The sequence below is a fragment of the Nyctereutes procyonoides genome, unplaced genomic scaffold (assembly GCF_905146905.1).
Source record: "Nyctereutes procyonoides isolate TBG_1078 unplaced genomic scaffold, NYPRO_anot_genome, whole genome shotgun sequence".
In the NCBI taxonomy this organism is placed as follows: domain Eukaryota; kingdom Metazoa; phylum Chordata; class Mammalia; order Carnivora; family Canidae; genus Nyctereutes; species Nyctereutes procyonoides.
Window position 1 is genome coordinate 44,330,258 of NW_026575049.1, and position 17,357 is coordinate 44,347,614.

Genomic DNA, 17,357 nt, shown 5'->3' on the forward strand with positions numbered 1-17,357 from the left:
AGAACCATAAATACAGAGAACAAACTGGTGGTTGTCAGAAGGGAGGGGAGTGGAGGGATGGGCAAAATGGGTGAAGAAGATTGGGAGGTACAGGCTTCCAACTATGGAATGAGTGAGTCACAGGGTTGAAAGCACAGCATAGGGAATATAGTCATTAACATTGTAAAAGTGTTGTGTGGTGACAATGGTAGGTGCACTTGTGGTGAGCAGAGCATCACGTAGAGAATCACTATGTTGTACACTTGACACTAATGTAACATTGTTGTCAACTCTATTGCAATAAAAAAAAAAGGAAAGAAAGCAGAATGAAGGAGCAAAAGAATTCTAGGTGCACAACGACATTGTTGAATTGTTGAATCAAACCATCTCTGAAAAAAAAAACATCTCTGAAACTTAGCCTACCTCTGAGCGTCCTCGTATGTAAATTAATAAATGTTTATTGAGTCAAATTATCAGTTACTTACAATAGAATGAATCCTGATACTCCTGTATCACGATTACTCCTGCCTGGTATTGAGTGACTTCTGTGTAGCTAAATGCAATTAATCTATTTTCAGTCTCATCTTCTCAACAGCATTTGACAAAGATAACACTAACTCCTTGGCTTCTGTGATATCATACTGTTGAACAAAAATTCAACTGAGTAAATTTAAAGATCTAACTGGCTTTATTCAACATTCATGAATCTGGCAATGTTCCCTCTGACAACAGAAGGATGCTCTGAGGAGTTGCCTAAAATGAAAGGCTTTTATAGGCAGAAAGGCATGGGACAAGGAGATTATAAGCAAAGGGGGGGGGGGGGAGCCATGTTACTTTCCCTGATGGAAAAGAGCAGAGGATCTTATGCAGATGACCTTGCTAGTGCTGATCAGGGAAGTTCCTGACTGCTTGGTTTAAAACTCCACTCCTGGGAATGGAGTGGTTAGGTTAGGTGGTAAATGCTGGGGGAGCTTTACATGAGTGACTTCATTTTGGAACTGTTGTTTCTTTTTAATGGTATTCTACTGGTTTTCCCCTCCTTTATGGTCTCTCTTATTTGGCTTCTTTTCCAGCTGTTTTTCCTCTACTTAATCCCTAAATATCAGGGACTGCTAAAGAGCATACTTCAATTCTCACCTGACACTTTCTTCCTAGGTAATGCCTTCTATTTTCCCGCCTTTACTTCCCTCTGTATAGCACTGACTCCCAAATTTATAGTCATCAATCCAGACCTCTCTTCTGAGCTTCACATGCCACTGTGACATGTCTGCTAGGATGTCTCACAGGCACCTGAAACCTAACTCATTATATTAGAATATAAGCTCTACAAGGGCTAGGGCCATAGCTGTGCTGCTCACCCCTGTATGGCCCATTCCTAGCATTGTGCCTGACACAGAATAAGCTTTTTTTAAAATTTGTAAATGAATGAATGAATGAGAGATTAATAAGTGGGTAAATTAAATGATAGTACTGTTATTTGCAGATATCATTATCTTAACTCAAATTATTTTAAATAATAAGAGGAACTTAATATAATTCAATTGAAGTGTCTCTACTGAACTTGAGAACAGAAATGTGGTTAGACCTCAGGTCATTTGGAACTGTGGTTTAGGATGTTGTCAGAACTCTCTTCAATTATTCCTTCTTCATTTCTCCTATGCAGCTAGCTACTTCATTTTTTACTCTAGCTGCTTTTCTTGTTTTAATTCCCCAGACAAAATGGAGATTTTAGAACAGGGGTTGGTAAGCTTTTTCTTTTTTTAAAGATTCTATTATTTATTCATGAGAGACACACACAGAGAGAGAGAGGCAGAGACACAGGCAGAGGGAGAAGCAGGCTCCATGCACTGGGAGCCCGACGTGGGACTCGATCCGGGGTCTCCAGGATCACACCCTGGGCCAAAGGCAGGCGCCAAACCGCTGCGCCACCCAGGGATCCCTAGAGGCCACTTTTAGGCAAAAGACTTGAGCAATGGAAACCTGATCAAGGCAAAAGGCCCCACAGTGACGGAACTGATGCAAACAGACTCATTGAGCAACCAATCTCGGAATAGCCAGAGGCCCTAACTGGTCAATTACAACAAGGCACAGTTCCTAAGATTATCAAAAAAGGAGAAATTCCATATGCCCCCATACCTCCTCACCCCATCCTAAACTGTGGCCCCCAACCACCTCCTCCCGGCAGACAGTCTCTCCTTTGCTGTCCTCCCTGAGCTCCCTTCACAGTGTATTCAATAAACTTGTATCTCCTTTGTTCTACCTTGAGTGAATTCTTTTACTGTCCACGCTGCTGGCCTGCACCTAATCAGGACATCTCCACAATATGCTCAATAAATGCTTTCAACCTATATGTAGCAGAATCTTGTAATACTTATTACTTTAGGGAGGTATTAGGAAATGCCAAGGGGTACCAGGAGGAGAGAAGGATGGGGGAAAAGATATTGTTTAGGAGACATTTTAGATAAGAAATAATGTGGTTGGGAGCAGATACTTTCTGAAACTTTGGAGAGATAGATGGGCAAAGAGGATTTTTAAGAAGTTTGATGATGTGCAGAATGATTCCTGTTTTGGTACCTCTCAATATAATTTTCTGTAAAGCTATCTATTTGTTTTGGGGGATTTTGTCAATGATTTGTGTTCCTTTGGAGGGATATTATGCAGAACCCAGCCTTAAGGTAAGAGTAAGAAAGCTAAATTCATTTAAGACACAAACTTAAGCTGGGAAGATCTTGTGTCTGTGAAGTAGGCTGGGGCAGAAGTGAGGTGAGGGAGTCAGCTATTGTGATATGTAATAAGAAATATATATTTGGGTTCCATATGTTGTTGGAACATACATTTATTTTGTCACATTTTGGAAGGTGAAAGTCTAAGATCGAGGTGTTGGCTGGTTGGGATTCTCTGGAGCCCTTGCTTCCCGGCTTGCAGATGGCTACCCTCTTGCTGTGTCCTCAAATGGTCTTTTCTCTATGTGGATGCATCTTGGTATCTCTTCCAATTCTTTTAAAGACATCATTGGATTATTAAAACAACAACAACAACAAATTATCTATTTGGTCTTTATCTCTATTCCTGGTACAGAGCTTCTAAAATCCTTGGAATTTCATAAGGATAAGGACAATAAAGGTGACTTTTATTATGTTAATGAAGTGGCTTTTAGATGCTCCAGAGGATGGAGGATAGGGCCTGCCTTGGGGAGTGGAAGACACTAATTTGTGATTAAAGCGTTGGAATTTTCAACCTCTGGGGAGGAGAGAGAGACTAGAGCTTGAGTTCAAGCTACATGGCCAGTGATTTAATCAGTTGTGGTTAAGTAATGCTTCGGTAAGAACCCAAGAGGAGGGGGTTGAGAGAGCTTCCAGGTTGGTGAACATGGAGATTCAAAGATAGTAGTGCATCTGGAGAGAATATAGAAGGTCTATACCATGTAACCATACCTTGTCCTGTGAATCTCTTCCATCTGGCTGTTCCTGAGTTATATCTTTTTTTTGTAACAAACCAGTAACGTAGTCACTATAAAATGTTTCTCTGAGTTCTGTGAGCAAATTGACCCCAAGGAGAGGTCTTCAGATCCTCAGATTTAAAGCCTATTGATTAGAAACACAGGTGACAACCTGGTCTTGCTATTGGTGTCTGATGTGGAGTAGGGGCAGTATTGTAGGACTGAGACATTAACCTGAGATCTGATGTTGTCTCTGGGTAGGTAGTGTCAGAATTGAGTTGAACCACAGAACACCCAGCTGGTGTCAAAGAATTGCCTGGTATGGGAAAGAAAAAAGGCAGGTCATAGCTGGCATCAGAACTGTAAGGGCGCTCATTGCTCACCTGGGTCTGGGGGCAGGACATGGAATATCTTTTTTTTTTTAAGTTCTTTTTTTTTAATTTTTATTTATTTATGATAGTCACACAGAGAGAGAGAGAGAGAGAGGCAGAGACACAGGCAGAGGGAGAAGCAGGCTCCATGCACCGGGAGCCCGATGTGGGATTCGATCCCGGGTCTCCAGGATCGCGCCCTGGGCCAAAGGCAGGCGCCAAACCGCTGCGCCACCCAGGGATCCCAGGACATGGAATATCTTGAGCTGTTTCCATTTAGTCTCACTTAAGTCTAAGTGCAGTAAGCTTTTCTGATAGCCCACTGCCTTCTCTCTTGATAAGGCTTTTGGAAGGAAGTGTTCATATGGGGACTGGCTGAGGACTGAACAACCCTGAGGCTTAGGTGGGCATCATGTCTGAGGAGCTGTGGCTTGGCAACATGCTGGCTACCCACCAGGGAGAACCTTTTATCACAGGAACATGGGCACTGGGTGAGATCAGCCTTGGTGACTTGGTGCTTTTGCACATGGTGTCAGGACATTCCCACATTTCCTCATGCTGTAATACATTTTAGTTGTTGGTGTGTGCTAGACAAAATAAAGAGAAAGGGTTTCAGTTGTTGGTAGGGATATGGTTCTTAACAGGGCTCATTATTGCTCTGTTTTTTATTGCAACTCTGCCAACAACAGAGAGGAGACCAGCATCCTCATATTCTCCTCCCTAGACTTAAATGTCAGGAACTCCCTGGGAGTCCAGGTCTGGATCATCATCTCAGCCATTGATAGAGAACAACAAAATCCTAATCCCCAAAATCTGAGCTGCAAATGCCCAGTCTGCTATTTCCCAACTCAAGTATCCTGGGCTGTGTTGGAGGAAAATCAAGTCATTCAGTAGAGATGGGGCAAAGGGTGTGCTTGGTGATAGAAAGGGTTCCCTCTTTTAGTTATGAAACTCATCCCTTGGGCAATCTAGGCCAAAGAGTCCTTCCTGGAAACTTCATATAAAACCTTTTAAAGTATTTATTGAGGTAGACATTTGCGAACAAACTGTATGTACTAGATGTATATAAAAGGGCATCATTCAGCCTGTCTAAGGTGTGATTCTGCTTGCCTGAAATAAAGATCAAGAATGAATTTTTGACATTCCAAATTCAATTTCTTCCTTCTTTCTTTCTTTTTCTCTTTCCTTCTTCCCTTGTTTCCCTCCTTCCCTCCTTCCTTCCTTCCCTCCCTCCTTCCCTTCTTTCCCTCTTCTTTTCTTACTTGCCTTTATTCCTAGAAGCTGGTGCAAATAAAAGCAAGTGTTGGCCTGAAAGTACCAATATAAATCCACATACTATGATCCGCCTTCTGAGGTATGGTAGGGAACTAATTGGTTAATGTCTGCAAAATGGCAGGACATTCTTGAATAAAAGGCCCTATATAAGTTCAAAGTATTTGTAATTATTGTGATTATTACTATAACTTGTGAGACTTAGCCATAAATATTTTCATAAGAGGATGAAGTCAACACTTTTAAAAAGAAGAAGCAGGACAGAGACTCTATATAAAGCGTCATGGACTGCCCGCCTCTAAGGACAAGAGGTAACAGAAGACAGGTGAGTGTATGTCGGACTAGAGGCCCTTACATTCAGACTTATTTAGAAGGAAAGATCCAGTCTATGGTGATGGATTGGTAATGATTGCATCACTTTGCTGCTAAGTAAACAAGACAGTTTGGAGTAGGATAAAACTTAAGGACTTTGCAAGGACAGCCCAAGTTATAAAAGATTATGTAGATGATGCGGTGATTTTTCCCCCCTGTTCATTGTAATGCTTATAAAAACCTAGATTTCTGGTAATGCAAGTGTATAGTTACTTTTGGATTTGTGAGCAAGTGCAAAAGAACAGAACTATATGTGCATTTAACAGAAGTTGTGATAGGCTGAATGGGTTGTCTTTGCTGTGAATCCAGAGCCAAAGGATTGAGATGTTGACATTTTGTCAGATAGCAATCTGTCCCCCAGCCTTACCCTCCTGCCAGCCTTACATTAACCCCATATACATTGCATGATGGCTGTATAACAGAGCCTTATTTTCTCTGGAAGCTGTGAAAGGACAAAGGTCAATGGTCTAACAGCTGAAGCCTGACAGAGTAAAAGCATAGAGAGCTTCAGGAGTCTTGGCTGGAACACAGAGGCCATGATCTCTTTGATTTGATCTTTGTTTATAACGAGATATTCCCAGGATAGGTCCTAGCATTAGGAAAGGAGACTTCCTGGAGTTCTCAACTCTGGAATCCCAGATGGGCACAGAGACCTTATGGACAGAAGGAAAGGATTTACCTGCAGAAAGTCAAGAGAAGCCATCACACCTCCAAGCTCCTTGGGGCTGGTCATCTGCTCACAATCCAAATTCAGGAAACATAACATTTTTGCAGACCATCTAACTCTGCCGAAGAGTGAGTTCAGAAGGAGCCTTACATTTGAAGCTAAAAAGTGAGATTCTTCTCCAGAAAATATGATCACAGTGGCAGAAACATTTGGTATCTGTGGCTGTCACTGCTACTATTTTAATTTAGGGCCTGTTGGTGCAGAGGCATTGGCAGGACAATGGGTGGGGTATTGCTGTGTGCAAGGAAAGAAGGAAGGGACAGGCAGCAAGAGGGTGGATGACTAAGACGAGATGCTGCTGGAAAGGCCTATCAGCCCCCAGGGAGCAAGCAGATGGAGAGACCGGTTATCTGTAAAAGCCCAGTGGCCAGACAGTGAGGAGTGAAGAGACCTGTCTAACTGCACGTGTAGAGCAGCCCTCAGTTTTCCAGGATCGAGTAGGAGGCCACGCTGGGGCAGGACACCTTCCTGGCTGGTTGACCACCCTGACCTCAGGGTGCTACTACAGCACATCTTCCAGGCTGGTTGGAGGGCCCCAAGGATGTGGAGTGGCTGTAGTTTAAGAGTTCTGGTGAAGACCTGGGAGAGCATTCCCAGGAAGGGAACAGGAGTTCTGTGGTGAGAGAACTGCAAAGACCAAAAAAGACCTTTATTTCCACTTTTTCCAGGAAAATGGTTTAAGGGATGAGTAAACACTCTATTATGCCTTATAAATCTAAACAATGCTTTGGGAATTACGAAGCACTCGGTGGAGAGAAGATGGGTAGAGACCACCAGGAACTTAAACTGGCCCCAAGGGATGCTCGGGTTGTCTATTTCCCTGTGCCCTGCCAGCAGGCTACTGCTCCAGCTTGTTGGCACCCCTGTGCTGCTTGTCACTGCTTTGCTCTCCAGGAAGGGAGAAGGGGATGCACAAAGATACTGCGCTTGGCATTATGAGCACTGGGGTCGCAGTTGACCCCAGGCAATGCTGGAGGATCTGGTCTCCTGCCCCCAAAGCCTCCACCCCCAACCCTCCCTCTGCAGGGTGTTCCCATCCTTTCCCTGGGTCCAATGAGCCTGGCTACCTATCACTTTAAATTATTACTATCATTATTAGTAGGAGTTTGCATATAAATACGAGATTTGACACTTTCTCATCTCTTTTGCTTCAGGGTTATCTTGAGTGTTTCTTTTCAAACACCCAGGAAGAGATTACGTCTCAAGATAAAGGAGAGATGTTAAGGATGTCATTTAATTGTGTCTTCTACCAAGCAGTCACATGTTCCATGGATATGGTGATGTTTTTTGTTTTCCTTCCCTACAACGTGAGATGGTTTCCCTTAGTTGAGCAGAAAATGCCAGGCTCAGTGCCAACACCTGAAAGATACAGGAACGTGGAGTTGTAGCTGGGTCTGCAGAAATTCTCAGGTTCAGGCACCGGAGAGGAATCATTTATTCAACGTCTACTGAGCGCCACCCCCCCCCCAACCCCCCTCCACTGGGATGCTCAGGCCCAGGAAAAAGACTGGAGAAAGAGCCATGTAGGTACAGGAAACTCTCATATAGTCTCAAGAAAGTTTATCTTTATGGAGGCTTCTTACTGGCTTTAGGGGAAGAGCCCTGCAGAAAAGAGCACGACTGGCATCCAGATGCTAAACCGAGGGTCTTTCACTCTGCTCCTGCTTTTCTAGGGAACAAAAATACTTCCTCTTGGAAACTTCCAGGGGAAAAGGACTCTGTTTTCATTGCAACATGAAAGCTACCTCATGGTTCCAACCAGGGAACTAAAAGCTTGGTTGAAAAGAGTCTGTAATTACTTAGAAACACAGAGTTACTTTTTGTCATGTTTTAGTTACATCAGGAAAAAAGCATTAAGTGACAGTGGAAATAGACACAGCATATTGAAGCAACTCCAACTCTGTGACCCAACTTTATAGATGCCACAAAACATTTGTGATTAGAAGGGACCGCTGAGGCATTGCGGGAGTGTGGTCAGGGAGCGTCCATTGGTTACCTATGATTAATCTTAATGCCCCTGTGGCTCTGTGCACTGCACTCTAAACCACTATTAGAATGTCAAGGCCAAGGGACACCTGGGTGGCTGAGTGGCTGAGCATCTGCCTTTGGCTCAGGTCGTGATCCCAGAGTACTGGGATCGAGTCCCGTGTCAGGCTCCCGAGAGGGACTCCCGAGAGCCTGCTTCTCCCTCTGCCCATGTCTCTGCCTCTCTCTGTGTGTGTGTGTCTCTCATAAATAAATAAATAAATAAATAAACAAATAAATAAATAAATATTTTTTAAAAAAGGAATGTCAAGGCCTAGACAGTGCAGTGCTCATAATGCCAAGCGCAGTATCTTTGGTGGCATCCCCCTTCTCCCTTCCTGGAGAGCAAAGCAGTGACAAGCAGCACAGGGGTGCCAACAAGCTGGAGCAGTAGCCTGCTGGCAGGGCACAGGGAAATAGACAACCCGAGCATCCCTTGGGGCCAGTTTAAGTTCCTGGTGGTCTCTACCCATCTTCTCTCCACCGAGTGCTTCGTAATTCCCAAAGCATTGTTTAGATTTATAAGGCATAATAGAGTGTTTACTCATCCCTTAAACCATTTTCCTGGAAAAAGTGGAAATAAAGGTCTTTTTTGGTCTTTGCAGTTCTCTCACCACAGAACTCCTGTTCCCTTCCTGGGAATGCTCTCCCAGGTCTTCACCAGAACTCTTAAACTACAGCCACTCCACATCCTTGGGGCCCTCCAACCAGCCTGGAAGATGTGCTGTAGTAGCACCCTGAGGTCAGGGTGGTCAACCAGCCAGGAAGGTGTCCTGCCCCAGCGTGGCCTCCTACTCGATCCTGGAAAACTGAGGGCTGCTCTACACGTGCAGTTAGACAGGTCTCTTCACTCCTCACTGTCTGGCCACTGGGCTTTTACAGATAACCGGTCTCTCCATCTGCTTGCTCCCTGGGGGCTGATAGGCCTTTCCAGCAGCATCTCGTCTTAGTCATCCACCCTCTTGCTGCCTGTCCCTTCCTTCTTTCCTTGCACACAGCAATACCCCACCCATTGTCCTGCCAATGCCTCTGCACCAACAGGCCCTAAATTAAAATAGTAGCAGTGACAGTCACAGATACCAAATGTTTCTGCCACTGTGATCATATTTTCTGGAGAAGGATCTCACTTTTTAGCTTCAAATGTAAGGCTCCTTCTGAACTCACTCTTCGGCAGAGTTAGATGGTCTGCAAAAATGTTATGTTTCCTGAATTTGGATTGTGAGCAGATGACCAGCCCCAAGGAGCTTGGACTTCCCTACAGTGAAGGAAAAAGAACCCAAATGAAGAGAAACACTAACACAAGATTCTCCTTTTCCACATTATCTTTTGATAATGAAAAGGCTATTACTGAGATAAGGCATAGGCATCAAAAACTTGCTTTTCAGGATCTGGACTCAGGTCACTATGTTTCTCAGTGTTGAGAATCAAAGTATCCTGGCTTCCTGAACTAATTACTATCCGGTAACTCGATGGTATGGTGAGTCCCTGTGGGCCAAGCAGAAGTCTTGTTATTTTAAAATTAATTGAAAGGATGGATGGAGCACAAGGCTTACTTTTGCTTTCTTCCTTATGATTCAAATCACTAACTTTTCTTCATTCAGCCATGGGAAAACTTATTCCTTTCTTTTTTTAAACCTCTTTCCATAGAAATATTGAATATTGTTATGATGATAATTGGTGTTCTCACATCTTTGAGCTAATACTTATTGTAACATCATTTTAGGACCCATAGAGCCAGCTCATCAGTATGTCTGTGTTGTGGCTGCTTCTGGGGCTTCTGGCCCTTACTGGTGAGTGTTTAATTTTTTCCACATGACCTTGGAGATGGGAAGGATAAGCATAGGAACAGAATGGTATTTCTGGTACTTAAGACTGTAGTAAAAAAATGTTGTTTTTCTTCTATGTTGGCCAATAAATACTGGATTTAGTAACAGCCACTGATAAATGGCCTTTTTCCAGATGCCTCACAAAAGGAGGGGGCTCTCCAGAATGTGGAGTGGCCTTATACCAGCATTGCTGGAGGCTGGACTTTAAACATACATCATCAATAAGTACTTATTTTACCTCTATAAGAACCATCTCACCAAAAGTAATTATTGAAGCTATTAATAGATCATGTATTTCCGGAGGAGGATTGAGATGTTTTACTATGTAAAAAAAAAAAAAGACTAATGTAATTTCAAATAGGAAACTAGCATGGAGGGGATCAAGGATATGTGATGAAGCCAGCCACTGAGATTGACATAGTTGCTATGCTTGAATTTCAGATTTGGTCTTAAGGTTTCTTGCAGACCAAAAGGGAAAAGTACATGTTTTTTGATAAATAAAAGAAGAAAACATTTTCCTGGCTCTAAATTCTTTTTTTTTTAAGATTTTATTTATTTATTCATAGAGACAGAGAGAGAGAGAGAGAGAGAGAGAGAGAGGCAGAGACACAAGCAGAGGGAGAAGCAGGCTCCATGCAGAGAGCCTGACGTGGGACTCGATCCAGGGTCCCCAGGATCACGCCCTGGGCTGCAGGTGGCGCCTTTTTTTTTTTTTTTAAGTTTTTATTTATTTATTCATGAGAGACACAGAGAGAGAGAAGCAGAGACAGAAGCAGAGACAGAAGCAGGCTCCATGCAGGGAGCCTGACGTGGGACTCGATCCCGGGACTCCGGGATCATGTCCTGGGCCAAAGGCAGGCGCCAAACCGCTGAGCCACCCAGGGATCCCCTGGCTCTAAATTCTAACAATTTCTCAGATGAGGTCTTACATTCATTCACTGATTGATCCATTTATTTAAGAAGTATTTTTAAATTTCTAAAAGATATTTGGGGGAATACAAGGAACTTTAAGGAGCATTTAAATGTGACTCAGGGAGTGGCTACAGGGCAGGGAGCAATGAATGACATAACCCATTACAATATTAAGGGTATTTGTTATTACTTATAAAGAAAAAAAAACTGTACTGATTAAAAAATAAAAAAGGACACACTGGTAGGCAGTATTAGAGAGAGAGAGAGAGAGAGAGAGAAAGAGAGAGGCAAAGATAAAAAGGGAAGAAGTAGAAAGAGGGAGCCTGCACATGGAGACCTGGTCCTGTGTCCCACTACATGTCTTCCCCTCTTTGTTGTCATAGAGACCCCCACCTAGAAGAGCATACCATCCAGAAGACCACATAAAGCCACCTCTAAGTCCAAGTATCTTTACTTTGAGTCTGGGTTGAGACCCCATGGAGGCCCAAGCTTTATACATGTTTCTACAGAACAACCATAAATATCTCACCAGACCAGCCAGGCAGAAATATTTGAGGGAGAAATATCAAGAGTTCACCTAAGATAGAGGATGAAGACTAGTTATATGGAACAGATAATCTAGTTTGATTCTAAGACATCAACTCAATGATACTGGACAGCCCAGGGCTCTGTGAGGAGTATACTCCTGCTCCAACAAGTGCTCATATCTTCAGGATAGGAGGTGACAACTTAGTATGGAGGAGGTTTCTATGATGATTTCCTAGTCACTGTACCATAAATTTTAAGTGTTTCAAGTTAGAGTGAAGTTCTTGTTCTTATGGATTTTGGTAAATTGCTTTGATGGCGTTTCATTCGTGGACAGAAGATGATCAAAAGTAGTCTAATTCAATGCCTAAAGCTGAAAATTTCTCAAATTTGTAGATTCATCTGAAAGCAGCAACTGGGGATGCTATGGAAACATCCGAAACATTGAGACCCCTGGGGCGTCCTGTGGGATTGGCAAGCGTCATGGCCTGAACTACTGTGGTAGGTTACGAGCTCATTGTCCACCTCCGCTCTTCTGCTTCATCTCAGAAAGTGCCTCTTTTTGGCAGGGGTGGCTTCAACAGGATTTTGTCATTTCCCTTGTTACCCCTCACCCACATCTCCTTGTCCTTCCCCACAAATTTTGATCCTCTCAACATATCTGTTTGGTTCCCGCTATTTCCCATAGTCCTACACTACCAGGTGGCAGGATGAGTGCTGGACATGGAGTCCAAAGATCTTGTCTGAATGTGGGCTCTGATTCTTCAACAAGTCACTTAGTTCCCCTCTGCCTCCACTGAAAGGGGTTAAAAGTACTCACTTTGTAATTTTGCTGTAAACTCTGGTCAATAGAATGTGAATGAGAGTGCATTTGAAATCACTAAAAATCCTTACAAAGTAAGCGGGCTAGCCAGGTAAATTAATACTGGTTTTCATTTTTCCCAGCATCCTTGTTATTTTATAAAGGTTTAAGCTTATAGCAATTTCTGGGTGTCACTTTAGGGTGGAAAGGTGGGCAAGAGTGGGCAAATCTGTTAGGGAAACTCTCCATGGACTTCTTGAAGGGGTTGGGAGACTCTTTCAGATCTGGTGCTCATTGTAGCTGATGGACAGGTGCATTTTACTGGGTACCTCTGTTTGGGGTGCTTAGGATGGAGCCAGTGTGCTATGCTCGGAGAATCATCCTCCGTGGGCCAGAGCAGCCCCTGAGAGCCCAGCGAGGGGGTGCTGGAAGCCACAAAGGACATTGCCTCAGTGTATGCCAACTCAAGCTCAAAGGAGGAGAATCATACTCTCAGGTCTAGAAATGGCAGCTAGGGAGTTCAGACTGAGACATGGGCTTCTCAGTACTAGACCACTGCCCAGGTCCTTGGAGTGTGATTTCTCTCCTTTTGAGCCCCCACATCAGCATAAGTCACACAAACCGCATCCTTCCTTCTGTGTTTGCATTAGGAGTTCGTGCTTCTGAAAGGCTGGCTGAAATAGACATGCCCTACCTCCTGAGATACCAGCCGGTGATTCACACTGTTGGCCAGAAGTACTGTGTGGATCCTGCAGTGATCGCTGGTGTCTTGTCCAGGGAGTCTCATGGCGGCAACGCTATGGTCAATGTGGGCAACACGGGCAACGGCATCGGGGTTGTGCAGGTAACCCTCGTCAGTTATGACATATGGCCGTTGTGCTGCATGGCACAACACTAAGGGGGCATCGTCACATTTGTTGTTGTTGACACCCTGGAGCACAGCTCCATGGGACACCGAGTGAAAGGTACTCCCTGGAGCTGTGAGAGCCACAGCTCTCTGCCTGATACAAGTGGCAACATCACTGCTTCATTGTGAGCCATGGTTTCCTTTCAAAATCAACTGTGCTGTGTTTCCAGGATATCATCCATTGTACTCTATTCTGGATCTTTGCTCTGTTATTTTGTAGCCACATGACCTCATTCAATCTCCCTATGACTCTGTTTCCTCATCTATAAAACACCAGCCTCAGAATTATTATGAAGACTCAATGCAATGATGTGAAAATATGCTTAACATCTGGCAGATTTTCAGCAAATACTGGACTCCTTCTCTTTTGTCTTCTTTCTACACAATTCTTAGTTCTGAAGATCCAGTTTTATTTTTGCGCGAATTTTTCCTGGTTTCACTTGTCTCAGAGTCTCCCAGGGAACTGGGCATTAACTCCACAATCGAATTAATTGCACACTGGGGGAATCGGTGATGGCAAGGAGACAATGGAGCTGTAATTTTTTTTTCTATTGCATTTCACGTTGTTGTTATAGTTGTTGAGAAGCCTTTACGCAGTGCAGTCACTTTTGAAGCTTTTAGGAAAATGTATTCCTCAGTGATCTTGAAACTGGCTTCCCATTAGTACTTGGAACGAGACTTTGCAATTTAAAAGTACTTTCAAATACTTTATCTTATTTTGATCTGGGGACCCATCCAGTAATCTAATGAGGATGGGGTGAAGGAGAAGGCATATAATACATCCTTTCCAGGTGAGGAAGTGGTTTTACAAGGAGAGGGTCAATGCTGCAAAGTCACACGGCAGTTGGAAAATGAAGAACCGAGACCAAGAACAACATGGGTGATGTTAGGGTCAGCGTCAACTCTAATATTCTGCTCTGCCTCCTTTGTAAAATCTTGCTCTTAGGAAAAGCATGTGTCCATCTGCTTTGAAGATGAAAGAATTCTCTAGATCCAGACATTTCTCCTAAACATGTTGAAAATCATGTGGAACGGTAACCTAAGGTCTATAAGAAAAATTAGAAGTACTTTTAGACATTCAGATTACCTGGAAGAAGGGATGCCTGGGTGGCTCAGCGGTTGAGCATCCACCTTTGGCTCAGGGTGTGATCGTGGGGTCTTGGGATGAGTCCCACACTGAGCTCCCTGCAGGGAGCCTGCTTCTCCCTCTGCCTGTGTCTTTGCCTCTCTTTCGTGTCTCTCATGAATAAACAAATAAAATCTTAAAAAAAAAAAAGAGAGAGAAGATTATCTGGAAGGAGGATTACAAGTACAGATAGAAAAACCCCTTTTTGATCTGTTTGGAAGGCTTGTGTTTGCACCACTGAAGGTACATCCACTACCTCTGTCACCTTGGGCACCCAGCTCTGCTTTTCACTATTACAACGAGGCAGCTGTGAAATGTCTGCTCATTCTTTCTTTGACCAAACCTTATAGCTTTACTGTTTATCCTCAGAGAGATCAAAGGTGGCATTAATTAGTTCGCCCAAAGGAGGAGGAGAGAAAAAGGAAGGAAATGAAAAAGCAGCACTGGTCCCATGAAGTCCTGTCACCCTCCCACATGGCTTACCTAGTTTTTCCTCCACCTCTCTCCCTCTAGGACCCTGGTTTTTATGCTCCCACATCCTGGATCAGCGAGTCTCAGGTTTCTCAGATAACTGAGGTCCTTACTGTTAGGATCAAAGAAATTCAAAGGAGGTTTCCAACCTGGACCTCTGACCAGTACCTGAGAGGTAAGTGTAACTCTGGGCTGGGGTTTCAGGGCATGGGATTAATAAGAACAAATATAAGACATTGCACAAGATTCCCCAAGATTACTCAACCTGCTGTTGAGCCATCAGGAAAGAGAATCTAAGTCAACTGCGGAGACCCTGAAGCAATGAGGGACTGTAAGGTCAGCATTAACCCATCTCACAAATTCCAGGTGGACTCTGTGCCTATGCTGGAGGTCCTGGCTACATCAGAAGCAGCCAGGACCTGAGCTGTGACTTCTGCAATGACGTCCTTGCACGAGCCAAATACTTCAAGAGACATGGCTTCTAACACATCAGAGCAAACCCAAGGTCATTACCAAACACAGGAGACCTCAACTGTAACACAGAAAAAACTAGCCAATGGGGCTTGTAACTGTGAATCTGAATTTGATCTGAAGGTCACCAAAATAATTGAATCACATTAAAGGAGGAATTGTCTGCATTTTGTGGTTGAGTATGTAAATGAAAAAACTGTGTCCCCTTAAAGGTACTTCCATGTAAGTTAGCTCTAATGTGGATTTCCTATACCTCATTGACTAGCACTGTCAGATTTGGCAAATAAAAATACAGGAGGCCCAGTTAAATTTGAATTCCAGGTAAATGATGAATGAATTTTTAATGTAAATCCCATGCAATATTTAGAACACATTTATCCTAAAAAATTATTCATAGTTTATCTGAAATTCAAATTTATCTGAGTACCTGGTATTTTATCTGGCAAACTCCATCACTGATTTTTTAAAATAAGAATCATACTTTCAAATTTTAATTAAAAAGTTTGAAAAATATTTTATTTATTTATTTGAGAGTGAGTGAGTGAGAGAGAGCACGAGTGTGTGTGTGTGTGTGTGTGTGTGTGTGTGTGTGTTGGGGGGAATAGAAGGAGAGGGAGAAGCAAATACCCCACTGGGCAGGGAGCCCAATGTGAGGCTCCATCCCAGGACCCTGAGATCATGACCTGAGCTGGAGGCCACTGCTTAACTGCCTGAGCCACCCAGGCATCCCAGAGAGTCACCTGTTAACTCTGTAGCATTAGCTTAGCCCTCGGACGGTCTCCCTTTTTCTAATTTTACCTCCTCCTTTCCTGGACCCTTGGCCACAGAACCTTCTCCTGCACCCGTACTCCCCCCAGCTCAGCTAAATTATCCCCTGGTTTGGCCCACTTAGGACTAACAGAGCCAGGGCGTAGGATAGTGAGTCATCTATCCGAATTGCCCTCAAGGACATCGACCAGCACTATACTGGTAAATTATTTAATTCGAGGGGTTGTATGTTCTATAAATGTAATGAATGTCTGTCCCATTCTATCAACTGTATGCTGTCAACACTCTGCAGGGTGTCATTTTAGAACAACAATCATCATTTTAAGCAGAAGTGTTTTTAAGCAACTGCTGTGTGCTCAGCACTGCATGAAGCACTATGTATCAGAGTCTGTGGCCTCAGAAACTGTTCAGTCATAAAATTTAGCTGGGGATAACAGCCCACCACATGGGCTGTGTACCTGTGCACAAGGTACAGACTCAGGGCCGGTTTCAGGTAGCAGAAGGAGGTGCTCATCTTCTGCATTGGGGGCCTGTGGAACCTGCTCATGACCATTGGTCATGAATTCCTTGAATTCCTCCAGGCCACTTCCTTCTTAGTCTTCCCACCCCTTGAGCTTTCCCAGACCTACTGTCAAGGCTGACTGCACTTAAGGGATTCCCACCACTGAAAAATGACTAAGGAAACCTCTTGAACATACCCTCTTTGTGGATTCACATTGCACTGGCACAAGGAAAATAGATTGTGAGGCAGTAGTGATGGGCCCACAGGGGAAACATTTGGGTGAATGAAATCTTCCTGAAGTCATACCACCAGGGCAGCCCGCAGCCTCATGCAGCCCCCACTACAGACACATATGCCCAGTAAGTGGGGATAACTCATGTGCATGCTGATGATAGCGTCTTTCCTAAGGAAATATCCAGCCCAACAAAGCCAACAAGGAGCACCATGTGACAATAGGAGCTCTGTAAAAGGTGCCACTGTGGGAGTGGTTGGTAAAAGTATAGGGTATTCATCACATAGCCATTAACGAATCCTTATTCGTAGAACAAAAACTTCTATCTGCCAATCACTGTCTTAAAAACTGTAAAGGTGAAATCCATGCTCACAAAGGCTCCTGTTCTAGTTGGGATACAGATATACTAACACTTGAGACACAGTAAAAATTTCTCTAAAAAAGAAATAAATAAAAATTGATGTGGGAACTTTGGTGAAGAACTGAGGCCTGAATTCAAACAAGTGGTTAAGCTGTTTATTAGATGCTGAATTCTCACACTGGCCCTGACAGGATACACCATTTTTATTCAACCGAACAGAAAGAACTACCCACTGGAACTGTTAAGGCACTTGTCTTAGTTACAAAAGC

General features: G+C 43.6%; 1 protein-coding gene across 1 annotated transcript; it reads left to right on the plus strand.

Annotated features, from left to right (window-relative positions):
* The first annotated feature begins 5,315 nt into the window (after positions 1 to 5,315).
* LYG1 (lysozyme g1) lies at positions 5,316 to 15,392 on the plus strand. Its single transcript, XM_055329493.1, has 6 exons — positions 5,316 to 5,386; positions 9,909 to 9,975; positions 11,845 to 11,949; positions 12,901 to 13,094; positions 14,797 to 14,929; positions 15,121 to 15,392. Exons 2-6 carry the CDS (start codon positions 9,933 to 9,935, stop codon positions 15,237 to 15,239), a joined length of 594 nt encoding a protein of 197 aa, XP_055185468.1. The 5' UTR covers positions 5,316 to 5,386; positions 9,909 to 9,932; the 3' UTR covers positions 15,240 to 15,392.
* The last annotated feature ends 1,965 nt before the right edge of the window (positions 15,393 to 17,357 follow it).

Excerpts from the sequence above, each read along its gene's own strand:
- LYG1 (XM_055329493.1), top strand. The coding sequence starts at position 9,933 with ATGTCTGTGTTGTGGCTGCTTCTGGGGCTTCTGGCCCTTACTG. Across the intron at positions 11,950-12,900 it reads TCATGGCCTGAACTACTGTG|GAGTTCGTGCTTCTGAAAGG; the intron begins GTAGGTTACGAG and ends TGTTTGCATTAG. Across the intron at positions 13,095-14,796 it reads ACGGCATCGGGGTTGTGCAG|GACCCTGGTTTTTATGCTCC; the intron begins GTAACCCTCGTC and ends CTCTCCCTCTAG.